General features: G+C 57.8%; 4 protein-coding genes across 13 annotated transcripts; 2 read left to right on the top strand and 2 right to left on the bottom strand.

Moving 5' to 3' along the window:
- Positions 1-63: 63 nt before the first annotated feature.
- Positions 64-2,435, top strand: PGAM1 (phosphoglycerate mutase 1). Its single transcript, XM_031597652.2, has 4 exons — positions 64-285; positions 453-727; positions 1,143-1,323; positions 1,427-2,435. The coding sequence occupies exons 1-4, from the start codon at positions 147-149 to the stop codon at positions 1,594-1,596; spliced, it is 765 nt and encodes a 254-aa protein (XP_031453512.1). The 5' UTR covers positions 64-146; the 3' UTR covers positions 1,597-2,435.
- Positions 2,436-2,905: 470 nt separating this feature from the next.
- On the bottom strand, positions 2,906-4,697 carry EXOSC1 (exosome component 1). Of its 2 annotated transcripts, XM_031597668.2 has the most exons (8): positions 4,553-4,696; positions 4,367-4,482; positions 4,199-4,273; positions 3,912-4,000; positions 3,704-3,737; positions 3,518-3,568; positions 3,343-3,427; positions 2,906-3,163 (listed from the first exon to the last, which is right to left on the bottom strand). In XM_031597668.2, exons 1-8 carry the CDS (start codon positions 4,581-4,583, stop codon positions 3,057-3,059), a joined length of 588 nt encoding a protein of 195 aa, XP_031453528.2. In that variant the 5' UTR covers positions 4,584-4,696; the 3' UTR covers positions 2,906-3,056. The 2 variants fall into 2 exon arrangements, with proteins under 2 accessions (XP_031453528.2, XP_031453529.2); XM_031597669.2 differs by lacking the exon at positions 4,199-4,273 and having other exon boundaries at positions 4,553-4,697.
- Positions 4,698-4,782: 85 nt separating this feature from the next.
- ZDHHC16 (zDHHC palmitoyltransferase 16) lies at positions 4,783-10,023 on the top strand. Of its 6 annotated transcripts, XM_031597644.2 has the most exons (11): positions 4,783-4,852; positions 6,141-6,393; positions 6,554-6,748; positions 6,951-7,039; positions 7,269-7,297; positions 7,496-7,629; positions 7,877-7,924; positions 8,507-8,592; positions 8,881-9,004; positions 9,078-9,148; positions 9,425-10,023. In XM_031597644.2, exons 2-11 carry the CDS (start codon positions 6,157-6,159, stop codon positions 9,537-9,539), a joined length of 1,128 nt encoding a protein of 375 aa, XP_031453504.2. In that variant the 5' UTR covers positions 4,783-4,852; positions 6,141-6,156; the 3' UTR covers positions 9,540-10,023. The 6 variants fall into 6 exon arrangements, with proteins under 6 accessions (XP_031453504.2, XP_090001483.1, XP_090001485.1 ...); XM_090145357.1 differs by lacking the exon at positions 7,877-7,924; XM_090145359.1 differs by lacking the exons at positions 9,078-9,148; positions 9,425-10,023 and having other exon boundaries at positions 8,707-8,978.
- Positions 10,024-10,113: 90 nt separating this feature from the next.
- MMS19 (MMS19 cytosolic iron-sulfur assembly component) lies at positions 10,114-24,506 on the bottom strand. Of its 4 annotated transcripts, none has more exons than XM_031597603.2 (31): positions 24,307-24,498; positions 21,395-21,443; positions 20,544-20,644; positions 18,945-19,030; positions 18,508-18,582; positions 17,879-17,948; positions 17,565-17,693; positions 17,292-17,353; positions 16,942-17,028; positions 16,560-16,634; positions 16,222-16,299; positions 15,767-15,905; positions 15,216-15,370; positions 14,927-15,005; positions 14,541-14,666; positions 14,159-14,240; positions 13,722-13,819; positions 13,284-13,424; positions 12,940-13,095; positions 12,626-12,725; positions 12,380-12,482; positions 12,210-12,284; positions 11,950-12,076; positions 11,768-11,868; positions 11,632-11,688; positions 11,348-11,534; positions 11,152-11,234; positions 10,900-11,064; positions 10,761-10,820; positions 10,553-10,653; positions 10,114-10,478 (listed from the first exon to the last, which is right to left on the bottom strand). In XM_031597603.2, the coding sequence occupies exons 1-31, from the start codon at positions 24,392-24,394 to the stop codon at positions 10,451-10,453; spliced, it is 3,063 nt and encodes a 1,020-aa protein (XP_031453463.2). In that variant the 5' UTR covers positions 24,395-24,498; the 3' UTR covers positions 10,114-10,450. The 4 variants fall into 4 exon arrangements, with proteins under 4 accessions (XP_031453463.2, XP_090001471.1, XP_090001472.1 ...); XM_090145345.1 differs by lacking the exon at positions 24,307-24,498 and adding an exon at positions 21,785-24,143; XM_031597604.2 differs by lacking the exons at positions 10,114-10,478; positions 10,553-10,653; positions 10,761-10,820; positions 10,900-11,064; positions 11,152-11,234 and having other exon boundaries at positions 11,372-11,551; positions 24,307-24,506.
- Between the last annotated feature and the right edge of the window lie 49 nt (positions 24,507-24,555).

Here is a 24,555-nt window from a genome sequence, read left to right as displayed (position 1 = left end):
CATGCGCTACGTGCTCTCTCGCCCGCCGCCTCCGTCTGCCTGCGCATGCGCGCCTCGCACTGCCCGGCGCGGGGCGGCGCGGGGCGGGTCAGTCGCGCGCGGCGGCGGCAGCGGGAGGAGCGCGAGAGCCGAGCGCCGGAGCAGCGATGGCCGCCTACCGCCTCGTGCTCGTCCGCCACGGCGAGAGCGCCTGGAACCTGGAGAACCGCTTCTGCGGGTGGTACGACGCCGACCTCAGCCCCGCCGGGCAGCAGGAGGCGCGGCGCGGCGGAGAGGCCCTGCGAGGTACCGGCGGGCCCCGCGTCGAGCGGGCGGTGGGGCGGGTGGGGGGGCTGCGCCCGCCGGGCTCTGCGGCGGCTATCTCGGGGCGCGGCGGGGACCGGCGGTGCCCGTTATGCAACGGCGCGGCCTCGTGCGGCCTCTGACCCCCCCACCCCTCCCCGCCTCCGCAGACGCCGGCTATGAGTTCGATATCTGCTTCACGTCGGTGCAGAAGAGGGCCATCCGCACCCTCTGGAACGTGCTGGACGCCATCGACCAGATGTGGCTGCCCGTGGTGCGGACGTGGCGCCTCAACGAGCGGCACTACGGGGCCCTCACCGGCCTCAACAAGGCCGAGACGGCTGCCAAGCACGGCGAGGCCCAGGTGAAGATCTGGAGGCGCTCCTTCGACATCCCCCCGCCGCCCATGCAGTCGGACCACCCCTTCTTCAGCACCATCAGCAAGGTAAGGGGCTGCCAGGAGTCCAGGGAGCCTCGTGGCACGGGCCTCCCACGCTGCCCTTCGCTCTCCGGTTGCAGCATCGGTAACAGGGGCTGGACTGAGGCCATCCTGTGCTCTCCCTGCAGAGGATGAACCCCAAGGCATGGCACGAAGTCAAGGGGAGATGTTAATCATTAGTCCTGTGGCCAAAGCTTGGGTGTTTGCTCTGCAGAAAGCGCCGTGCTATTGCCCGCAGGCAGGGCCGGCAGCTGGAGGCAAATCCCAAAGCACTTTCTCATGGGTGCATAGCTACAAGCCAGTTCTACTCCTGTTCTCAGTCACTGTTCTCAGCCCCTGGTACCACCTTTCCGTTCTGCACAGCTGTTAATGTAGCCCCCAAGGGTGTTGGGCTGTGGTGCAGGTATGGTGGTTCTTGCAGGATCGTCGCTATGCTGACCTGACAGAGGACCAGCTGCCCACATGTGAGAGCCTGAAGGACACCATTGCCCGGGCCCTGCCCTTCTGGAATGAGGAAATTGTCCCGCAGATCAAAGAGGGCAAAAGAGTCCTTATTGCGGCCCATGGCAACAGCCTGCGGGGGATTGTCAAGCACTTGGAAGGTACGGCAGCTCTGCATGCTGCTCAGGATCCCCCGCTGCTCCGGCTCCACACAAGCGGGGCTCTCCCTTGCCCTCCCTTTGAGTAACCATCCTCTGTTTGCAGGCATGTCAGAAGAGGCCATCATGGAGCTGAACCTGCCTACTGGCATCCCAATTGTCTATGAATTGGACAAGAACCTGAAGCCCATCAAGCCCATGCAGTTCCTAGGAGATGAGGAGACGGTGCGCAAGGCCATGGAGGCTGTCGCTGCTCAGGGCAAAGTCAAGAAATGAGGCAGGCGTGCAGATTAGCAAGTAGATGAGTCCCCTCCGTCCCCACCCCTCTGTGCACACCCCACAGCTGTAGGAACTTGGAGCTGCAGAGCTGGAGCAGGGAGCAGCTCCTCAGGACTTGGCCCCTTCCCTCTGCACCAGGCTCACCTCTGCAGGCAGCCTGGGAGCTGGGGGGTGAGGGGCTGTGTGCACAGGGGTCGGGTGTGAAAGGGAGTCCTCGCTCCAGGCAGCAACTGCAGCCCTATGTTGTGTGTTCCCAGCCCTTGAGGGGATGCTCTCAAGCAATCTTTTGCCATGCCTGGCTTCTCTCGCTTCCCTGGCAGCTCTTGTCACTGTTACTGTAGTTCTGTTGCTTGGTTTAGTTATTCCAGGAGCACAACGGGAGCTGTGGGACATGGGCAGGAGGGGACAGCAACCAAGATGGGTGCCCAGTCCCCTTGTGGCTGTGTTGCACAAAGACTAGAATGCTTAGACACCAAATGGTTGTACTGTGGTGCATGCTCCTGTGTAGTACAGCACCCAGTAGTAGTACTTGCAAACCCTGACTCAGCTCTACCAGCCAATGCTTTAACTTATTGCTTTTGGACAAAGGAAGGAGCGTGTTGTCTGGGAATTTGTATTTGCCATGTGCTTCCTACAGCCAAAGCCAACCCTAGTCCTGCCTCATGGAGGTGGTGTAGATGCCATTGTGCCCCTATCCCACAAACGTGTACTTGGCACTGTCACTGTAGCCTCCCCCACTGCTGCTGTAGTGAGCCTGGGCTTGCACTGGGTCAATCTAACTGTCCAGCAGTACCAGTTGTCTTGTTCCAGTTCAATAAAAGATTAATATGCAATAATTAATGTCAGCGTTTTTCTGTGCCACTGCACCATGTGCTCCTGGGCCACATGGCGCTCCCACTTTGCCTAGCACCTCCTTTCCTGTGCTACCACGTGTTCGTGATGCAGAAGTTGCTGCTGACTTGTGGGTGCAGAAAGTGCTTGGGCTCCACACAGCAAAGCACAGTTCCGCAATCCTTGTTGCAGAGTGATTCACTGTGACACACCAGTGGTTTACTGGCTCTGGCGTGTGCCACACCCCTTTGCCTAATGAAGGGCATGCATGACCTGAGGTGATAAGTGGCCCTGGAGAGTACAGCAGCAGCCACAGCCTGTGCTGAGTACCACTAGCCTCAAAGCCCCTCACTGCTCCCCTTCCCCAGCCTCAGGCTAGGAACACACTTCTCACCCCTGCACTGCTGTGTGAGACAGCCCCCTCCAGCAGCTCTGGAGCAATCCCTATGGGCAGTAACTGAGCAGAACACAGAGCTCTCAAAAAAGAAAAAACGTTTATTATCTACAGCACAAATACAAAATCCATCCTGCTGTTCCAGTCTCTCACGCGTGGAGCTGCATAGAAGCTGTTGGACCCCACCACAGCAGCCCTCCTTCCTGGGGTCCCCATGCCCCTGAGGGGGCTGCTAGGTCTGCAGGAACTGCGGCTGCACGCGGGCCACCTTACGGAAGTCCTTGGTGTGTGTCTGTGGGCACTGCATCTCACACCAGCTGATGGGCACCATCTGCACCCCTACGGGCACCCCCAGTCAGCAGGTTCCCTTGCTGCTTATTCTTTTTTCACATTTCCCATCCCCAGCAGCCCAAGGCCTCCTCCTGGGGCCTCCAAGGCTCAGAGGTGGGAGGAAAGGAGGGTGTTTGCTCCCCAAGCTGCATCAGCTGCTCCCCATGTGGAGAAGGGATGATTCCTACCTGCCTCGCTGCGTGCCACTACCACGCCCAGCTCATTCTCTGCTGTGCTCAGCAGGTAGTTGGACTGTGCATCTCCCAGTGAGATCTGGTTGGCTGTGGGTTAAGAGAAAGACTCTCTAGTCCAGTACAAACCCTCCAGGCCTGTGGGCCCTCCCAGTGCAGTGGGAAAGGATACAACTTTGGCTAGAACTATGTCACCAGGGCGAAAACTCTTGTAGACTTCTACCTGTGTGGGAAGGAGCGGACAGGACTGCATTGAGAATGCAGGTACTTCTCAATAGGCACCCCACAGGCAGCAACAGGATAAGAGCTGGAGAGGGGAAAGCTGCAATGGCACTGTACCCAGCAGTGCCCTGCTGACCTTATCCTTCTCAGTGGCTCGAATGTCTTCCCTCCTGGAAAAGGAGACACAGGAATGTGATACCAGAGAGAGCAAGCAGGAGCTGCCCCAGCCTGTCTGGACACCAGCCAGACTTTGCTAGATGTCTCCAGGCAGCTGCCCTCACCCAGCTGGCCGGCACCAGGCAGGCAGCCTGCCCTGAGCAGCGTGCCCCCTGCCCTTTCCGTACCGTATGGTGCCGCGGAAGGTGGATTTCAGCGGCGTGGAGCCAACATACAGGATGTTCACTTTGGCAAACCGGGAGTTGATGCTGCACACCTGCACAGAGGGACAGCAGGCAGTCAGTGCCCGTGCAGCGTGGGCCGGGCCCGGCGGCTTGTTTACTGCTCTGTCGCTCTCTGTCCCCGCCACTCCGGGTGCTGCCCTCCACGTGGGGTTCTGTAAGGAAAGAGCAGAGCCCCCGGCCGCAGGCACGCACAGGGACACGCGAGGGGCCGTCCCACCCCCGGCACCTACCTTGCAGGTCACCACGGCCCCCACGCCGGGCAGCAGCTGCGCCTCCGCGTCCCGCACCACCGACACCACGGGCAGCTGCGAGGCACACAGGGCTCAGCTCGGGGCCGCCCACGCCCGTCCCGCACCCCCCGGAGCCCCGCACCCCCCGGAGCCCCGCTCCGCGCTCACCCCGCCGCCCTCGACACATTTCTGCAGGCAGCCGGCCAGCGAGGCGAAGATAGAATCGTGCCGCGCGTAGGTCCCGCTGCCCGCCGAGGCCTCCTCCGTGCTGCACAGCCGCTCGCCTGCGGAACGCCCGCTCAGCACCGAGGCCGTCCGGCCCGGCCTCCCCCTGCAGCACGGCCCCGCACTCACCGGGCACGCAGTACCGAGCCGGCGGCGCCATGTTCCGTGTCGCGCGTGAGCCCGCAAAGAGCCCTCCTCCTATTGGCTCTCAGCGGCGGGGCCGCACTGGAAGCGGCGCGGCTATTGGTTCGCCTTTATCCGCAAGGAGAAGCGGTGGCGCGCCGCCCGCTGGGAGTCGTAGTGCAGCGCCGGGTGACGGCGCTTCCCGGCATGCTCGGCGCGCAGGCGCGGGGCGGCGGGCGCTGCCCGGGGCCGTGAGGGCGGCGTGGGCGCCGGGCATGGCGGCGGGCGGCGGGGAGCGGGCGGCAGGTGGGCGTGGGCCCGGGGCCGCGCTGGGTGCCGCGGGGCCGGGTGCCGCAGAGCGGGGGAGCTCGGCCCGCAGCGGACGGCTGGGGAGGCTGCGGCCCGGCCCCGCGGCGGGGTGCCGCCTGCCTACGGTCGGGCCGCGCTGCCCCTTAGCTGCCGCCGTCCGTCACGGGCGAGGGCATCTCTGAGCCCGATGTCTCCGGGAGCGGGGCGGCACGCGGGGTTGGCGGAGCCCGCCTCCCCGCTCTGAGGGGGGGCTGGGTGCCGCTGCGAGCCGGCCGCGCGGTGCGTGTGCCTGGAGCGGGGCGCGGTGCCGCCGGGGAGCCGGGAGCAGCGCGCGGAGACGGCTGTGGGGCTGGGCTGCCGCTGGTTGCGCTGGGGCGCTGCCGCCTGGCGCCGTGCCGAGGCGAGCGGGACCTTGGCAGGACCCCGGGGTGGCCGTGCCGGTTAATATTGATGGCCGTGCCTGCGCGGAGGCCCGGGGGCCCCGACCCGGCGGATCGTTTGCCTCATTTCGGGGCCGGCTCGGATTCCTCCTTGCTCCCGGCACGGCCCTTGAGTGGGACGAGAGGCTCGGTGGGAATACGAGCGCTTGGCTGTGCGTTCCTTTGCTGTCTGAGTGGCGGCATCTCGGCCTGGAGCTGCCTGCGGGGCTCTCCGTCTGTGAAGCGTGGCGCCGTCCTGGGAGGATCCGGGGGAGGGGAAGGAATGGCGCTGGGACTCAGTGCAGCGCTGAGGTTGGGATAGGTGTGGGATGGCCTCTGCAGCTTGGTCCAGAGGCTGAGGCAAAGGGCAGCGGCATCCAGATGCTGTCTAATAGGTGTGAGGAGAGGACGTGTATTGCGTGGGCTCCCTCGTTCCTGAATCAGTTAGGAAAGACTGGTGAGGTTTTTGAGCATTCCCTGCCCTGGAATGGGCTCAGCGCCCCAAGTGCCCACACCGTCTCTAGTTTCCTCTGAGTCAGACTCTCCGTGTCAGTCCCCATCCCCCTCCCCTCTGGGAAAGACGAGATGGGAGCAGGGAGCATCTGAGGTCAGGCGCGGAGGCCTGAGAGCCCCGTGTCCCCCTCTCCACGCTCAGAGCTCAGGAACGCAGCATCACAGCCTCCAGTTCGGGCTCAGCGCCACCCGCTTCTGCTCTGCGTCCCGTGCAGGGTGAAGGAGAGCCCTGCCCCGCTCTGCTGGCAGGCACCTGGCAAGAGCTGCATCGTCAGCACGCCCAGGAGGGGACGCCCTCGCTGAGGGACAGCGGCAGCAGGGCGGCCTCCCCACATTCAGCCTCTTCCCTGCAGGTGCAGCTCAGCAGGGATGAGGAGCCGGCAGCGGACGTTCGCAGCGGTGATGCGTCTGCTCCTCAAGTGCCTGCGTCTGGGCCGGCGGCGGCGCTTTAAGCTGCTGCGGCAGGCAGGACAGCTGTGGCACTACGGGCACCTTTGCCTCCGCTCCCTGCTCTACAATTCCTTCACCAACAGCGACGTGGTGCTTGACTCTCTCTTTGAGCCTGTCTACTGGCTGGTGGACCACGTCACCCGCTGGTTTGGTGTGGTGAGTGCCTCCATTGCTAGAGGGGTTTGGGGCGGCGAGCATGCTGCTGGGGACACCAAGTCCTAGAGCTTGAGTTGTGCTGCTCCAGGTGGAAGGGAGTGAGGATTCAGCATGGAGCAGGTACTGCGCACTCCACTGACCCAAGCCTCTTTTCCTGTAGGTGTTTGTGGCACTGGTGATAGGGTTGACAAGCTCCATCGTGGCCATCGTATACATCTGCCTGCTGCCCCTCATCCTGCAGACATACACACCTGCCTGGATCTGCTGGCATCTTGCCTACGGACACTGGAACCTCATCATGATTGTCTTCCACTACTACAAGGCCATCACCACCTCGCCTGGGCACCCACCACAGGTGAGGCTGAGCCTGGGCACCAATGGGCAGTACAGCCTTTGCAGCTGGGCACTAAGAGCATCCTGTTGGCATCATTGCAGGAGGGCTCCTCCAGACAGGGGCTAGGAGGGGAGGCAGGTTTGGGGGAGTGTGGCTAACATATGGGGAGCAGGTGATGATGTGGGGGCTTGGGAGCACATCCTCTTTTCTGACCTGTGTGCAGGCCAAGAACGATCTCACTGGCGTCTCCATCTGCAGGAAATGCATTGCCCCCAAGCCGGCTCGTACCCACCACTGCAGCATCTGCAACAGGTAATGTTCCCTGACCTCCCCACCACATCAGGTAGTGCCTCTACTATATGGGGCAGGATACCTCTCCCTCCCCACCATAAGCCATGAGAGATGGGCCCCTTCCTCTCTGCTCTGCTGGCTTTTTACCTGCCTCTAGCACAGCATGAAGGACTGAGGGGGCTGGCTGCCCCCTCCCAGACATGGCGCTTGCAATTTGCACTAATGCTTGTGATGCTCTCCTCCCTCCCAGGTGTGTGCTGAAGATGGACCACCATTGTCGTATCCTTCTGCAGTACTAACTCACTGCACTCTCCTGAGGAGCTAGCCCTGCTTTCTCGTCATCTCCCTGCTACATTTCTGTCCTGAGTCACCCAGTGCAGGGGAGGGTTCAGGGAGCCTGGCTGGATGTCTTGATCCCCATGGGGTGGGTTTGGACTAGCGACCATCACAGTTACACACCTTTAACCCTAGAGGCAGCCTGGCTCAATAACTGTGTTGGGCACTACAACCACCGCTACTTCTTCTCCTTCTGCCTCTTCATGACCATGGGCTGCATCTACTGCAGCATCAGCGGCTGGGACATGTTCCGGGATGCCTATGCAGCCATTGAGGTGAGTTTGCGTGAGATGGCCCCTCATCTGCTCCAGGAGAGGAAGTGCTGGCATACTCAGAGGCTGCCTGGTCTCCCCAGGCTGAGTTTGCAGAACAAGGCTGAACCAGCACTAGCATTGTATTGACTTTGCTTCTTCTCTCCCTCCTCCTGTGAGGTCCCTGCTGCCCTAGTCCTGTGAGGTTTGAGAGGAAGGGCCCTTTCCTCTGAGCCATGTAACTGGTGCCATGTGTTTTCCATCCCCCTAGAGAATGAAACTGCTTGAGAAGGAGAGACTGCAGGTGGCCGCCAACCAGGTGGGACATCCCTGCTCCCCAACTGCTCCAGGCAGCGTGGAGCAGAGCTGCCCTGCAGGCTGAATCCTGCTCTCAAAGTGAAGCCTGAGGCCAGAACCAGCCCCCATGCTTGTTTCATGAGTCACAGAGTTAGGGCTGTCTGGGCAGCTCTGCTACAGGCACAGCCTCTAGCAGTTTTGGGTCTGATTCCCCATGTACCAAGCTTTCAGTGGCTTTGGCTGGTGGCAGCAGCAGCACTGGGGCCAGGCCACTGTTTGGCATGCTACTCAGGCTCTGCTCTCCTGGGGAAGCTGCAGCAGCAGTATGTACACATCTCACCCTGAGCATCATTTCCTGTGTGGTGCAGTGACCTGCTCCCTGAGCTCCAGCACACTGCTTGTTACTCATATGCCAGCTCTCAAGTGGTGTCTGTCTGTCTTGTGGCTGTCTTCGGCTGCCTCCCTCTCACCCTGGCTGTTGTGTTGGTTCTGGTGCCAGTTTTTTCTAACTGCCTGATTCCTTCATCAAAGGAGCACTGCACTCCCTGCCTGGCTTTACACTATAAAGCATTCTGGTAACGTGCCCCTCTCTGTCCTTTTTCAGACATATTACCAGACCCCACCACCCACCTTCTCCTTCCGCCAGCGAGCTTTCCACAAGAGTGTGGTCTACCTCTGGGTCTTGTGCAGGTAATGGGGTTACAGAGGCTGGGAGGGTGCTGGGGGAAGCAGTGGAGCCCGCTGCAGCACTGCTGTACTGTCCCTTGTATGCCACCTTCCCTGGGCTAGACTGCTTTGCTCTAGCACAGACATGCCTGCCCTGCTGGCTCTTGGGCTCCCGAGAACTGATTTCAGCTCCCTGGCACATGGGATGAAAGCCATCAAACTACCTGCACTTGCTCAGGAACACAGCCTCAGTACCCCACAGTTACAGTACTGGTGAAGACCTATGTGCAACCTGCTGTGGCTTGTCCCCAGCTCAGTAGCATTGGCCCTGGGTGCCCTCACACTGTGGCATGCTGCCCTCATCACCCGTGGGGAAACCAGCATTGAGAGGCACATCAATAAGAAGGAGAGACAGCGACTGCAGAAGAAAGGCAAGGTAAGCACAGCCCTCAGGGTGGGAGGGCCAGGCAGGCAGAGCCAGACTTGATGTGCATCTCTCTGGCCCACAGGTGTTCAGAAACCCCTACAGTTATGGCAGCTGGGATAACTGGAAGATGTTTCTGGGAGTGGACGTGCCAAGGTAAAGCACAAGGGTGGTGGGACCCAGGAACCAGCTTTACAGGGCTCAGAGGAGCCAGACCAATTTTTGGACCCAGCTGTAGTGCAGCCTCCAGCTGCCTCAGCTTTATCTCTGAGCCAGCGCTGCTGCAGGCACACCTCTGCCAGGAGAGGGAGGCTGTTGTGGTAGCTGAGGACCATGGACTCACATACCTCACTGGCACCTAACAGCCCTGGTTCCACTCTGTGGTGCCACGACTTCAGCTTTTTGCTGCAAGCTTTGCTTCTCTCCCCACAGGCACTGGCTCACCCGTGTCCTGCTGCCCTCTCCTCACTTGCCCCATGGAACAGGCCTGAGCTGGGAGCTGCCTCCCTGCATGACTGAGCAGCGCGCACCGCTCCTGGCCATCTGAGGCCTGGATGCTGCAGCAGTCCCTCCCTGCTGGCAGGGGAGCACACAGGGGACCCGCTCCACAACCACGGCTCAATTTGGCCTAAGTGGGTGGTGGAAGGCAGGTGCGCCGGCACACACCTCTTACCAGAGCCAGAGCTCTGGGAAATGGAACTTTGAGGCCTGGTTGCCTGCTCTATTAGCACCTCAGTGGCTGCAGGCAGCCCTCGGGAAGGGGGCAAAGCTGCTGTTCCTGTCTAGGTGAAAGTACTGCTCTCACAACGCACCAGTGTGGCCAGTACAGGGCCTGGTGTCGCTCCATGACAGGGCAGGGGGCAGAGGATGGCTTAACTGCCCCCTAAGCATTCCCTAGGGAGACTTTTTAAGAGCATCCAATAAAGGTGTTTGTGTTGTTTGTTTTTTTTATAAAAAAGGATGTTTGACTCTTTTTGGTGGTGGGGGATACAGCTGGCTGAGGGCAGAGGATTCCAGCTTGCAAGGAGGAGTAAGGGCCTGCACCCAGCACCTTCAGCTGTGTGACAGCTAGCACAGGCACTGGGGTCTCAGCCTGGGCTGCACCGAAATCCCACATGGCATTACCAAAACAGACAAGTTTATTCCTCTCGCACATGGGGGTGCTGCACAGAGCACCTGTGTGCACAAGCCTGCCCGTGCAATTCACACATGGCAAATCTGTCCCTCAGTGTCCCTGGCTACAGGCAAGCCATAAGCAGCACAGCTCCTTCTGTCTGCTAGGTGCAGAAGAGAGGGCAGTGGGGCAGGAAGGGGCTGCAGGGGAGGTGCTGCCTGCAGGTCTCCATTCTCCAGCCTCAGTGCTCCAGGCAGTACCAGGCTCCAAGGGAAGCTGGGTCCACGGCACTGACAGGGTCCTGGTCAGATTGTCAGTAAGCACAGGGAGGGGATGCAGGGTGCTCACCTGCCCGGGCTCCCCACCAGGAACCTGTGGAGACAGAGATTGCCATCAGCCACATCTTAAACACGCTGACTCCCCTGCAGCTCCAGCCATGCACTCACCATTCCCCTCGTGCTGCTACTGCCTCCTTCCGCACCAGCCTCTTCTTGTCATCCAAAGGTTTGGCCAGCGCCCGGATAACTCGGGCCTTGTATGGGAGCAGCTGGAGGACAACTACTGCTCTGAGCAAGAGCCCTCCAGGGTGCTGGCTGCCCCAGCCATAGCTGGGACCCACTTGCACAAGGAGGAGCAGGAAGCGGGAGCACTTACCACTATTGTGGGCAGGCTAGTGAGCGCATGGGCACAACGCAGGGCAGCAATGCGGACAGCCTAAAAGAGACAGGAATGAAGGATGGAAGGGGCTGGGACACAGGAGAAGGGTGTGTGGTGCAGAGAGGAGTGTACACACCATGGCAGGGCTGGAGGCGAGACTGAGGAACTTGGTGACCAGTGTGTCGATGTGCAGGCTCATGATCTGGGGGGCTTCGAGCAGCAGTGGCTGGAGGCAGCTCAGGGTGGAGAGTTGTACTACACGGTCTGAGCAGGACAAGGCCTCAAGCAGGAGGGAAAGCAGCTGTGGGTAGAGAGGACACAGGCAATGTGAGTAACCCCGCTGTACAGCCTGCACTGCCGCAGTCTCTCTACTGAGGACGGCTCTCACCGTGGGCAGTTCTGTCACCAGCACAGGCTTGGGAAGATGGTTGAGCACATGGGATAGACTCTTCAGGTAATTGGCCTTCACATCTGTTGCAGGCAGAGATGGTCACAAGTAGCAAGGGGAAGGAGGGGGCGCTGGCTCAGATCCCCAGCGTAAAGGGGCACTAAGTGGTGAGGCCAGGCTGGGGCCAGCTGCTCACCGGCACCAGCCCCATGGAAGCCTTCCACCAGCTTGGGCACGTTGTCAGTGAAGAAGCGCTGGCGGAACATGATGCGCACATCAGCGTGGCAGCCCTTGTGCAGCACATCTGGGGACTCGGCCATGAGCAGGGAGAAGCCATCGGCTGCAATGGGGCCCAGCTCCACGTCACTCAGCAGACCCAGCAGCTGTGAGGAAGAGAGCGCTGAAGAAGGGAGCCATGGCAACTTGGGCTGCTGACCAGAGGCAGGGGGAGCAGGAGTGCCCAACCTCATTGCTGCCTACCTTGTCTGTTAGATGGGAGCTCAGGGGGTGGTAGCGCAGCACCAGGGCTTTGGTCACCTGTGCAGGCAGAGCAGAGTCAGCACCATGCAGCTGGGGCACCCTGGGGCTCTCTGCTCCCACCACAGACAAGCCCTACCCAGAGCAGCAGGATGAGTGCCTGCGTTCGGTGAGGTCCTTCTGTAAGGCCAGGCTCCATCCTGTTCACTGCAAGCTGCAAGATCTCATCCAGCTGCTGCCCTGGAGACACAGAAGTGGGAGGTTGAGCCATTTGTCTGCCAGCCCTGAACAGGGAACCCCAGAATTTATTTACTCCCTTACCCGCTGGGTGCTTATTTACAAGCCCTGCAAAGCACTTGGAAGCTGTGGTGGCTGTGAAAGGACAGCTGCAGGAGCAACTCAATGCCAGCAGTTCCCGGAGTAACCGTTCCTGCTGCGGAATTACCACCTAAAAGAGACAAGGAGTGCGTCACAAACTAGGTCCACAGCTGCTCCCTTTCTCTGCCCACAGAGATCACTATGGATCTGGACAGAACGGTGCTCAGCCAAGGCCCTCTCTACCCTTCTCCTCACCAACTTACATTGTGGGGTAAGGAACAGACAAAGGCCATGAGGAGGGCAACTAGGCGTCTCTGTGGCTCCAAACACTCCCCATCCTGTGGGGGAAGAACAGCACCCACACCACCATGATCCCTGTTGGCAGCCTGTGCCAACATCCTGAGTCCTTGCCCAACTAAAACACGCCACACACCTCAAAGGGCTGGAAGGAGCAAGGAAAACTGTTTTGGGGCAGAAAGGAGACTTCTCCATCCAGGAAGAGGGGCACCACATGAGATACGCTCTGGGCAGCCAGCCTAAGAGAAAGGAGACATCGCAATGTGCTGCTCTGGGAGTGTCACCAGAGCACTCAGTACCTCCCCTGTGGAGCAGCAGGGGGGCATTCAGCCTGCCCTTCCCCACGAGGCAGTGTCCAGCATCCCACACCAGCACTACTCACTCAGGGCTAAGGTGAGTGGTGGCAGCGCTGATAACAGGGACCATGGCAGTCAGCACCTCCTCCTCCAGCAATGCCTTGCTTACCAGTGGGTGGCTGCTCTCTGCAGAAAACGGGTGGAAAGGAAGTGGTGGAGCCCACTGGCACTGCGCAGAGGCAGGCACAGCCCTGTGACGCACATGTCATAAGGCACTGCTGCTCTGCCTCTGACCAGGGGCCCGCAGTGCCCCCGTTTGCCGTTGGGTGGCAGCAGCAGCGTTATTTGCTGGACCAGGGAGCCCAGCACACCGCCGCTGTTCTCACGCCGCGATGCTTACCTTGTGTGGCAGCCTGAACAGCCATAGCCAGCAGACACGGCACCACTGTCTGGTGGTAGTACCAGCAGCCCTCCGCGTCCTGCTGGCACTGCAGGGCCACGCGGTGCAGGCTCTGGCATACAGAGACTACCTCTTGGGCATTCCTGGCCTCGCTCCCTGCAGGGCACGTTCAGCATCACATCAACAGCCACTGCACCCACCCCCACCTCCGCACCAGCATTTTAGGGCAGCAATCAGGTGCATGGCCCCATTTACAGGACACAGGGAGGTCAGCAACACAGCCCTCCTTCCTCATCTCCTGAGGAGTGGTGCTGCACAAAACTGCCTGCAGCCAGCTGTGTTACCTTTCTGCACATTCCGGAGGTGCTGCAGCAGCACAGGGACAGTTTCCCTCACGATGCTGGTGTGCGTGGACACGGCTGCCAAGGCCTGCAGGCAGCGCTGCTGCAAGGAGTGGAGATTCCGGGAGCTCTCCTCCTCCCGCTCTAAAGAGGAAATGCAGTTCAGAGGGGTGTTGGGATGGCTCCCCTCTGCAGTGGCCAGGCTGGAGTGTAGCAGCACCAAAAGACCAGCCCAAGCCAAGTCCAAGGCATCCTGTCCTGTCTGTGACTGGGCAGCTCCTCAAGGGCAGTCCCTGCTGTGCAGGCTGCTTGTGATCCCCACAGTGCAAACAACACAGCACATGTGCTAGGAATTCCTCAATGAGGAGAACCATATGGCACAGTCTCTCTGTTTCACCCCAATACCAGAAATTAAACCCTTTGCAAGACTGTCAGTCCTACCTGACTGCAGCTCCTCTCCAAGCCTAGGCACCATGCGCCCAGAGAAAACTTTTGGGTAGACAGGGGCCAGAGATCCAGCTGCTTCCATCGCTGCTTCACTGCCAGGAGGGAAGAGAGCAGGAGGGGTGATGTAAACAATGCAAACTCTGGGCTGTCTGTGCATCAGCTGCAAAGATCTGGGCCACCAGAAACCCATTTCTCAGGATGCTGCCTTTTTCACCCTATTGGTAGTAGAGGCTCTTGCTCTGACAGACCCAGACTTTCTAATTCCGATTCCAGAAACCACTTGGCTCAACCCTTTGCTTCTACACACGTGGTCTCTATTTTCCACAGTTCCTTTGCCTCCACCCAGACTAAGCCCATCTCTGTAGCAGAGTCAGGTCTCGTTCCTCTTTCCAGAGTATGGGTGACTGAAGCAATGTCAGCCCAGCACTCACCTGCTCTGGGAATCTTCCTCGTGCAGAGCAAGCCGGACAAGATGATCCACAACCAGCTCCAGGTCAGAGGGAGACAGGAAGCCTGGAACAAGAACCATAGAAGAATAATGCCCTTGGCCAAAGGCTACGATCCCAGTGTTCTGGCCAGCATCCTTCCCTCTTCTTGTCCAGGCTATTAGCAATGCAACATCACACAAACTCCAAAGATACAAGGTGCCCAGCACAGGCAAGCAAGATAAATCAAGTGTTCCTGGAGCTCACAGACAGAATAAGCAGTGCTGCACTCTCCTGTGTATCCGCATGCAGCACAGGCAGCTGACCACAGCTCCCAGAGCAGGGCAACACCTCCCCTCTGCCTCCCCAGAGGATGTGAGATACCAACCTTGCAAAGAGCCCAGGACAGTCAGTGCCCTGATCCCGACCAGCTGGAGCTGCACGCTGGGATCTGTGAGTGCTGAGAACACCACAGAGCAAACTGTCTCTTGGAGTGACAGCAGAGCACTCTCATCTGGAGACAGAAGCATGGAGTCACTGCCTGCATCTCACTGTCACAGCACAGCCACCACCACAGCACTGGACAGACACTTTCTGATGCCCCGCCAGTTCACATCCAATCACACAAAATCCCTCGGGCAGGCTGCACACACAGCCACCCAAGTCAATGAGCTTTTCTTCAGTCAGCATAAGGGAAGGCAGTGCAGTGCCTGAAGCTTCCAGGGTCACACTTAAGGGAGTCTGGGTTCCTTCAGAAGGGCCAGCAAATCTTACCTTCTTCTACATGTCCCCACTTCTGCTGCAACTCCAGGAAACCCAGAAGCATTTCCAAGATTGTCCTTCTCTGGCTGCTCTGCAGGGATACAAAGGTGTAACCCAGCTCTCTCACTGCTACATTTCAGCCCAATGCCACAAGGCCAGGGGGTTAACAGGGGTGCCCACCCACAGTCAGAGAAGGACACCCACTATGACTGATGCCCCCTTCATCTCACCAAGCTGGACAGAGTCACAGGGTGCACTCAGCCCTGCTGCCTTTGACCACCAAACCCAGGGTGCCTCTCACCTGTGAATGCTTGTTGTACTGCTCCAGCAGCAGGGGAAGGATGCTGTGGGTGAGACGGTGGTAACTGCGGAGGGAGGCACTTGCTGCTGCCTGCAGGAGTTTGGCACTTGGCCATACCAGCTTCATGTCAGGCTCACACAGATGGTGCCTGCAATCTGAGATAGGATTGGCATTAGCCATACTGGCAGAACCGCCTCTGCCTCACGGGCAGGGCATGGCTCATATCTGGACTGGGATGTGCTGCTGGGACACAGGTCTGAGCTACAGTGCAACCTCCTATGCAGAGCTGCTGCCCCCAGCTCAAGGCACGCAACAAAGCAAAGAGAGGGAAGCAACTCCATTCAGTTTGTATTTCCTACTGTACCCTCTTCTCCTCCCTCCTACACTGACACTCTCTCAGAGAAGCCAACACTAGCTGTGGAAGCCAGAAATAGAAGAAACAGACTTCAAGGAGAATGTGAGGGCAGACTACCTCCTTTGGCTAGGAGGATGCTTGCAGGTCTGGCAGTGCCAACAGGCCATTCTGCTCAGGGATGGGCAGGTCTCCCTACCTTGCAGAATGCTGCTAAGGAAGGAGTCCAGCCGGTCCTCGGCATCTGAGCTGAGCACAGAACGGGAGAGACAAGCAGAAAGGGCATGCAATGCAGAGAGGCACTCTGCCTCGACCTTCTCACTCGCTGTCTGGAACACCTGCAGGAGATGCCGTGGGGTAAGCTAAGCTCAGTGCTGACACCCCCAACCACAGGCTTCAAGCTCCCAACATGGGCTGAAGAGGCTCAGGCTCCAGTATCACTTCCTGTGTGCTTTGAACAAGCATATCCAACAAGCCCCCCAGACACACTGGTAGGGGTAGCCTATCCCCCCAAACTCCTTTTCATCTGGGCTGTCCAAGGCCACAGGTGGGGGTTGGTGGGAGATATGGAGCTCTACTGGTTTGGCTGTGAACTCCTGCTCAGGAGGAGTCCAGCTGTGCTGGAACATTTGTTAGGGGCTCTGCAGCACTTACCTCCCTGCGCAGGGATGACCAGAGGCTAGGGAGGAATTCTTGTAGCTCCTTTTGACCATAGATGGCACAGCAAGCAGTCTGTAAACAGGAGCCAGGAGGAAAAAAAAAAAAAAAAAAAAAAGAATCAGTGCCAGTAGAACAGAGAGCAGGGTGCTGGACTGCGTGAAGCACTCAAAGAAAAGAGTGATGCAGGCCTAACTAGGATCCTGGAAATTGTAAAACAGGCTCTGAAAGGGAGAGTCTTTGACTGCCAGATATGGGAAAGAAGCTTGGCTGTGGTTGGCTGCTACTGGCACTGGCCAGCTGTGGGCTGATGGGAGTGGTGGATCCCTCCTTACCAGAGTCTGCAGGGAGTCAAGCTTGGCACTTTGCAGGTCTGAATCCATCTTCTCGATGAGCAGAGGGAGCAGGAACTGCAGAAAGAGATGGTTAAGACTCATTCTGCTCTTTGCACGACTTTGTCCATGGCCCTGCAGGGTTGCAAGCTCAGCCTTTGCCAGGAGAGGCAGAGATAGAAAAAAAACGTGCAACACGCAGTACCCTCCACACGTCCAGCCCCAGGGATAGGCAGGACACAAGGAGTACCAGGACAGAAGGGGTGCCCATGCAGACTCCTGGTCCCAGTTTTTTACTTCCTGCAGAGCTGCACTAGGAGTTGCAGTATTCTGAAATGCAGCTTGTGCTCAAGTGTGATGCTCAAGAACCCAAACTGCTACCTACCTCAGCAAACTGTGGTGTGGAGGCCAGTACAGCTCGGAGGCTAAGGATCAGATCTTCTCTCTGGATGCCATGTGGGTCGTTGGGGGGCTGGAGGGGAAATATAGAGAGCAGTTCATGAAACATCCCAGATCAGCCATCAGCTGACGCTGCATCATCTCATATGCAGCAAGGCAACAGCAATGTCAATCTCTACAGCCAGTCTGGCATCAGCCTGAATACTATAGCTAACACCACAACAGTACCCACGCTAAGACTCTTGCCCACCCTCTCCTTCCATTCCCTGAAAGGAACACGAGACCCTGAGAAAACACTAGAAAGAACAGGCTATAACATGGAGCAGACTCACTCACTGGAGTAAAATCAATAGGGAAGTAGCAGGATGTCACTTCAAACAGCTCCTCCACAAAGGGACCTGCAAGTAGAAAATGAAGAGGGTGATGAGAGATGCTGAGCAAGAGGAACACAGCTGCCAAGCTGTGACAGGCTGTCTCTACAGCTCTTAAGTCATGTCAGACACAACCTAGTCCCGCTCGTGCCCCAAAGGCCATCCCTCCAACAGTTCAAAAAAATAGAAAAAAGCAACATGTCCTCCACTCAGTTCTGCACAGCAGACACAGGCTCACCCAGGGCATAGTTCTTGACAATGAGATCATGCACAATCTGGAAGGCCACCATCAGGTTGCGGGGATCTTTCTCCCCATCCATCACCTGGATGAAGCCGAAAGTGAAGTCGGCACCCAGGCCCTTCAGCTCTGCAGAAAGAAGGTGCAGGACAATCAAGTTCACCAACGTTGCATGAAATCAGCTCTGCTTCCCCAGCCCCACAGCCCCTCCCAGCTTTCTCCAGGCAGTGCCACAGAGCGCTCTGAGCAGGAGAAAGCAAGCCGTTCTCCTAGCCCTAATAACCCCAAAGTGGTTCTGGCATCAGTGCCCTCACCTTCCTCCCTGGTGGCCATGAAGTTGGTGATGATGCTGTAGACCGTGTAGCGGTCCTGCTGCAGCAGGGACTGGAAGGAGGAGCAGAGGAATCAAAACAAACCTCCATACATGCAGCATTGCTATCCCACTACCCAGAAGTATGCACATGCCCTTGAGAAGCAGGCAGGGCCCCTCAATAGCTGCACTGCTGCTTTCTGGCATGTAGATCCCATTTACCATGTGGAGGGTGTACAATTGCACCTGAACATGACTGGCTGTGATTATCACTGAAAGAATACACTTGTTACAATCACACCTGGGCCACATGTGCTGCCTAAGGCCTTCCAGAATAAACAGTCTTAAGATGAGCAGAATTTGGGAACTAGGGCCACTAGAACAGTCTGGAGAACAGAGCAAAGGAAATAATCTTCATAAGGCGGACAGAAGAGGGGACAAGAGCCAAATGGGAGCCTCATCTGTCTTCTGTCTCTTGCTCTGCAGTGAGCCATGCTGGCTCTGAGTTCTGCAGGAACACTGCATTGCTGCTGAAGGATACGCTACACTGCACTGGTGCAGAATGCTGGCAGACCTTCCCTAGACACAGAAAATATGAAACAGAGATAGGAGGATGAAAATCACATTGCTCACCTGCACATGCACCTCCTGGAAGATGGCTTTGAGCACAGAAACTGCTAGCCCTGGGGCCAACACCTCACATAAGCTCTGTATATAGGAAGAGAAAAGCAATAGGAACAGGGAATGTACAGCAGCCACCTGCAAGATCCTCTCCTACCCCAGGGGAAGTCTGTTACCCTCACAGACAGGGTAGGAAAGCCACCTGAAATCAGTGCTGTCCCAAAGGGTAGCCACAGAATCCTTGCCCCTGAACAGCAGAAAGTCATGGCAGCCTCTACTCCCCTGCAGGGGCACAGCAGGAGCACAGGGCAGGGCAATGCCACAGAGCTGGAAGCCCAGCTGGGCTCTGCTCCACAAGCTGCTCTATGTCATAGCCATGAGTTGCGCTTTCCTCCCAGCATCACCCTGAAGCCATCCTCACATTGTGAGCCGTGGAAGCATGAGCTCACCAGTGCACGCAGACCCTGGAGCACTGAAGGGATCACGAGGTGATGATCTTGCAGCCGGTTCTCATAAAACAGGACCAGGTGCAGAACTGTCAGAAACAGATACCAATATTCGTTAGCCCCTGGAGTCACAGCTGCATGTTGAACAGTGAGAATGCATCATTCACCACCGTGAGAGGAACTGACACCACTGCATGCACCCACCTGGCTCTCACACCTCCCCGCTCCTCCTATGGAGCAACCCATTGAGTCTGACCACAGTAGGGCAGCACCCACTGCTGGAGCTCAGGTGCTGGGGCTGCCTGTGAGGCATTCGCCCTGGCCTGTCCAGACACGTGAGTGCAGACACAGGCAGGGAAGCAGCAGACGCCTGCTTGGCCGATGCTGCAGGATGTTGTGGGGTGGAGCAGGAGCCCTGGCTCCCCCACGCTCAGCTCCACAACACGTTCCCGGCCCGAGTCATGGCCATGGGCGCCTGCACAGCCCAGCCTGGGGAGCGGCAGCAGGAAGCAGACTGGAAGAGCCGGCTGGCAGCATCCTGCACCCACAGCTGCTGCAGAAACTCACTCCCCGGGAGGCAGCCTGACGCAGTGCTTGGGAAATGGACTGCGTGAGGAGAGCCACGAAGAGAGATGGGCTGGCTGGGCTGGCTCTCCTCCTGGGGACTGACTCTGCCCATCCCACTCCAGAGCTGCTAATGACTCGGCTGTAAACCCAGCTCACTCCCCTGACTCTGCCAGGCCTCATGACAAACCTCCCCACCTGTTTGTTCCTCTAGAGCCACCCCATCCCTACCACAGTCATACCTGACTCCAGCTACACCAGTAGCTCTTTGCACAGTCCTGCACAGCTGCTCACAGCCCTGCCCAGTACCAGTCCAAGACCTACATCATCAACATCAAGCCAAGCACTTGCTGCTTTCCCCCTTCCTTTTCATCAGCTCACCTATCAGATACTTCCCCCTGCATCTTGCCATCCTGCTGGCACACGTTGAGCAACCAACCAGCAAAGCCCAATCCAAAGTCATTCTGGAAGCACTTACTGGGTTTCCTTGCCAGTCAGCTTCTTAGAGGCATATAACACAGCCAAACTTTTTTCTTGCTTACATATACAGGGAATATTCCCCTCCCACCCCAGCCCTCTTCTCCTCTCTCATCCTTATGGTGATCCCCCTCCTCCCAGGCCACAGAGATCCCCCAGAGTTAACCTAGGCAGGCCTCAGGGCTGTGGCATGACTCGCTTTGTGAACGATGGTTTTCCTGCAGTGAATCACCTCCCAAGGATTCTGACATTCAGATGTGTCCCCGAGGCTTCCCACGCAGCGCTTGAGCATGCCTGAGTGCAGAGCACCCACACATTGCCAGGGGCACCAGCTGCAGCACCTGGCCTTGGTACATTCAGGGAGTAGCCTGAATTGTGTTGTGAGGGTGGCAAACAGGCTATGATGTGGGGCCCCACATCCTTCTTGGACTTTGACTCTTGAGAGATATGCAAAGGTTGCCATAGTGCTAAATCAATTTCTTTGCCAAACGCAGGCTAGACTCTTTCAGGGCACAGGCTTGGCCCCCAACCTGCTCACAATTCATTCATAGAAGACCTTACCTTCCTTCTCCTGGAGCAAGGAGTGACACTCCAGCAGCACTTGTGACAGCAGTTGGATGCCTCGCCCTCGTGTCCGGGGATCGGTGTTTTCCAGGCAGAATCTAGCCCACACATGGTGAAAACCCAAAAGGCCTGATGTGAACAGGGACACCCACACAGGAAGTGCACCCCAAGCAAACACATTATAGGCATGAAACAGAGCTGCTCTCCAGGCAGGGGGACAGCAGCACAGTGCTGCCCGACTGGCACATAGGGTAGGAGATGACTCCTGCGCCCATGACCATGCTGCTAACAAGCACCTGGCCTCACACAGCAATACATCCAAGGTAAGAAGCCTTTTCTCAAGTCAGACCAAGGAAATTACTCTTGCACCATGCTCTGCAACCCAAAGTCAGGCTCTCAAGATCACAAGAGATGAAAAAGGCAAAGCCTCCTACAAGTCAACAAAGCTGGAAAAAAAACAAGGTTCCCCCAAGTCCCAGCCCATGACAGCTCAGAGAAAGAAATAAAGCCAAGTGGCAGTCAACTCATGACATGGAACAGTGCAGCTGTGTGGTCAGGCAGCTCCTGCTAGGGAGTCTCAGCTGCAATGTGCTCTGCAGCTCACTGCTTGCCGCAACACCTTTCCTCAGTCCCAGGAGAGACTTACAGGCCCCTCCTGCCCTGCGAGGGCAATGTGCAGTGAGCAGACAACACACTTATGGTGCATCTGTGTGCCTGGTGGTACTGAAGGCAGTTTGCACAGGATGAGCTGCCAGCATGCACACTTTTCCTTCTTGTTATCCCTTATTATGGGAATCTCCCCAGCAATACCCTTACATGATGTACAACATGTACACAGCTTTCCTTACCCCAAGGCTTCCACAAGCTGCAGAATAGTCCAGCTTCCATCTTTCACTCCTAGAGAGAAGAAATAAAGAGAGTAAGCCAAAGAGTCTCCCAGACTGTCACTGAGGCAGAGGGCAGTTGTGAGGGTGAGTTGTGAGGTTTGCCCCCAATGCTCCCTAGGGGACAAAAGAAATCATGCTCTTAACAAGGCAGTGGTTGAGCCAAACAGCCCAGACATTAACAAGCACTCAGCTTCCATCATCTCTACACTGAGCAACACCCACACAAACTCCCTCCAAGGCAGAGAGCACAGAGAAATATGGTTTTGTGGTTAGAGTACGACACAATGCTGGAACTGCTGGAGTGCATTCGCAGCTCTGACTCAGACACCCTGGTCAGGTTGCTTCACTCACCTGCAGCTGAACTGGGGGAAGAGTCACTCCACAGAAGGCCTTGGTGAGGATCTGCCATATCCTACAAAAGCCCAGCAGAAGGGCCCCTACCCCCACAGCTAGCGACACTCGCCCAGTAAAACAGCTCTGTGTGCCTTTGGTCCCCAGGATTCACTATCTTTGCCCAGGAGCGTTCACCTCTCTGCCCTGCTGAGGGCTTCCCTACACAATTGGTGGGGCACCCACCTATCGGAAAGCCCAAAGGTTTCATCTGGGCCTTGCCTCAGCTAGTGTATCCTGCTGTTGCCAGCATTTACTGGCTCTTCCTAAAGCAGTTAATTCCAGTATTAGGTTGTGCTGTTTATTGGAGAGAGGTCTCCAGGGATGGAAGAAGGGATGACCACATTTTCTGTTAGCAAGCAGCCCTGGCTCCAAAGACAGCACTTCCAGTTCCACTTGGCACAGAGGGGAGAGGGATAGGAGGCATGGCAAGGAGAGCCATGAGGAAAAAGGAGAGTCCAGCTGGCTGCAGGGTGGACAGCACAGGCTGAAGAAGAGGTGCCTCAAGTGAGACTGGGAGCTGCTGGCAAAGCCTCTTGGAGAAAAACAGGAGCATGGTAGCAAGCAGGCACTGTGCTTGGGTACAAAGCAGAGCACTCCTTCACACCTAGGATCCCACCATCTCATTCCAGAGCACAGCTTCTGCAAGCTTGTGATTCTGACCTCTGCCATGGTGTAGAAGGTCAGATACACACTAGTCCCACAGCTGAGCACTCAGCTGCTCTACATTTTCAAAGCCTGAACGCAGTATTTAGACAAAGGTGCTAGTGACCTCACCAACAGGAAAGAGCTGAAGAGCAATGATCTGACCACAACTAGCCACCCATGTTCTTGTGGCTATGAACCCCCTCCCTCTACTCCAGCAAGCTTGTTCTGGTTTCAGATGTCTGCTTGATTTCACTGTGCATGAGAGAAGCACACGAGCCCAGCAGCACGTAGAGCAGCAGCACACAGCGCAGCTGAAGTGCAAGCTCAGCTCCAGCAGGACCAGTTGTTGTGCACCTTGCATCCCAGTAAGCTTCCCTTACTGGAAGGGCTGCCCTTCTCTGGTGATATTCCTAGAGTGCGAGGCTAAACAGAAGCAAGCAATTTACCCTTTGCTGTATTCTAACTTGAAATCCACCAGCTTTCCCTGACACCTCCCTTTCACTGCCATCCTTCCATATATAATTTCCACACACTTGCCACTCCTTACATCTCCCCAGTTCCCTTACAGTGTGTGTGCAGTAATTTCCAGTGATCATGATGGCTTTCTCTAACAGCATCATCCCTCTCTTCACATGCTTTAATAAAAACAAACTCAGCCTTCTCTGACACATGCTGACCTATGCAGCCCAAAATGCCTGTGACAGCACCAAGCTCCCCCTCCTACCTGTCAAGTTACACTTAATTTAGCACTCAGCGGCACACGAAGGAAGCTCAACGTGTTTCTTCCAACAATTACACAAAAGGCAGTGAGGTTAGAGGAAAACCTCTCCTTTCACTCAATGATGCTGTAATTAAATACTTTCTGATGCATGACTCTATACAGGGTCAGAGACACCACAGGACTCCTGCCAGCCCCCTCGCCTTTCAAGGTAGGTTTGTCACAAGTGCCATATGGCTGATGGGAGCTGGGGTACAGCTCTTCTCTTTGTAGGTCTATGATGAGACAAAGCTTTCTCCAGTCACTTCTGTAACATGACCACAGATGACAATAGCAGCTGTAAGGTTATCTTTCCCTGCCTTCTATCCGCTCCCTCAAATACCTTCCAAATTGTGCCAAAGCCACCATCCAGAAACAAAACACACCCCCTCATCCTTAAAAATCCTCCTTCAGACTCCCTACAGACTCCCTAACATAACAAAGTCACCAAATCTCCGCTCCAAGCAGAGATCACCCACGGGAACCAAATGCCTCAAGTCTCACCAGGGAAAGAGAAATCACAGAGGAGCCGTCAGAGCACAGGCCCCAGACCCGAGGGCCGGAGCAGCCAAGCACGGCTGCAGCCCCAGAGCACTCAGACAGACCGCGGGCCGCCGTACCGTCGGCAGCAGCTCCCGCTGTGCCCGTGCCCCCAGCGTCACGGCTCGCAGCCCCGCGCTCCCATCAGCTCACACGTCCCCACGCCCTGAAGTCCCGCTCCCCGGCCCAAGCCGGCCCCATCCCGTGCTCTGCATCAGCCTTACAAAATCCGAACTCACCCCACAGCCCTCGCTCCCCCAAACCCCGCATCTACGCGGCACCGCTCACCCCGCCTCACCTTGGCTGCCGCCCTACAGCCCCTAATCCTCCTCCCCCCCACGCCCCGTCCCAGCAGCGCCTCACCCAGCGCCTAACCCCGCCCCGCGCCCCGACCCGCGCCCCGCGCCGCCAACACGCAGCGCCGTACCCCCGAGCCACGTGGCTCAGCGGCCCCCGCACGCAGCCCCGCGGCCCCGCCCCGCGGCCCCACGCCCCGCCGCACCCAACCCCGCAGCCTCGCCCAGGCGCCGCCCGTTACCTGCCGCCAACTCCGCGGCGCGGCCGTCCTGCTGTCCGGTCACGAAGTCTCGGACGGAAGCAGCGAGCGCCTCAGCGCCCGCCGCCATGACGCCCCGCTCCCACGGCAGCGACCGGCGCCGCTCCCGCCGTGCGCACGCGCAGCCCCGAGCGCCCACGGCACATGCGCGCGGCCTCGGCGCCCCTTCCTCATCTCGGCCCCCCCACACACCCCAGGGAGGGGCGGCACCCCGGGGGGCGGGGCCAGCGC

The sequence above is a fragment of the Phasianus colchicus genome, chromosome 8, assembly GCF_987193195.1.
Source record: "Phasianus colchicus chromosome 8, bPhaCol1.hap1.1, whole genome shotgun sequence".
Taxonomy (NCBI): Eukaryota; Metazoa; Chordata; class Aves; order Galliformes; family Phasianidae; genus Phasianus; species Phasianus colchicus.
This window is presented reverse-complemented; position numbering and strand designations above follow the sequence as displayed.

Excerpts from the sequence above, each read along its gene's own strand:
- EXOSC1 (XM_031597668.2), bottom strand. The coding sequence starts at position 4,583 with ATGGCGCCGCCGGCTCGGTACTGCGTGCCCG. Across the intron at positions 4,483-4,552 it reads GGCTCGGTACTGCGTGCCCG|GCGAGCGGCTGTGCAGCACG; the intron begins GTGAGTGCGGGG and ends GGCGTTCCGCAG. Across the intron at positions 3,569-3,703 it reads GAGCCACTGAGAAGGATAAG|GTAGAAGTCTACAAGAGTTT; the intron begins GTCAGCAGGGCA and ends CTTCCCACACAG.
- MMS19 (XM_031597603.2), bottom strand. The coding sequence starts at position 24,394 with ATGGCGGCGGGCGCTGAGGCGCTCGCTGCTTCCGTCCGAGACTTCGTG. Across the intron at positions 11,535-11,631 it reads GCTCCCATCTAACAGACAAG|CTGCTGGGTCTGCTGAGTGA; the intron begins GTAGGCAGCAAT and ends TCTTCCTCACAG. Across the intron at positions 10,479-10,552 it reads GTAGCAGCACGAGGGGAATG|GTTCCTGGTGGGGAGCCCGG; the intron begins GTGAGTGCATGG and ends CTGTCTCCACAG.
- PGAM1 (XM_031597652.2), top strand. The coding sequence starts at position 147 with ATGGCCGCCTACCGCCTCGTGCTCGTCCGCCACGGCGAGAGCGCCTGG. Across the intron at positions 286-452 it reads CGGCGGAGAGGCCCTGCGAG|ACGCCGGCTATGAGTTCGAT; the intron begins GTACCGGCGGGC and ends CCGCCTCCGCAG. Across the intron at positions 1,324-1,426 it reads GATTGTCAAGCACTTGGAAG|GCATGTCAGAAGAGGCCATC; the intron begins GTACGGCAGCTC and ends CTCTGTTTGCAG.
- ZDHHC16 (XM_031597644.2), top strand. The coding sequence starts at position 6,157 with ATGAGGAGCCGGCAGCGGACGTTCGCAGCGGTGATGCGTCTGCTCCTC. Across the intron at positions 7,040-7,268 it reads CACTGCAGCATCTGCAACAG|GTGTGTGCTGAAGATGGACC; the intron begins GTAATGTTCCCT and ends CCTCCCTCCCAG. Across the intron at positions 7,630-7,876 it reads ATGCCTATGCAGCCATTGAG|AGAATGAAACTGCTTGAGAA; the intron begins GTGAGTTTGCGT and ends CCATCCCCCTAG.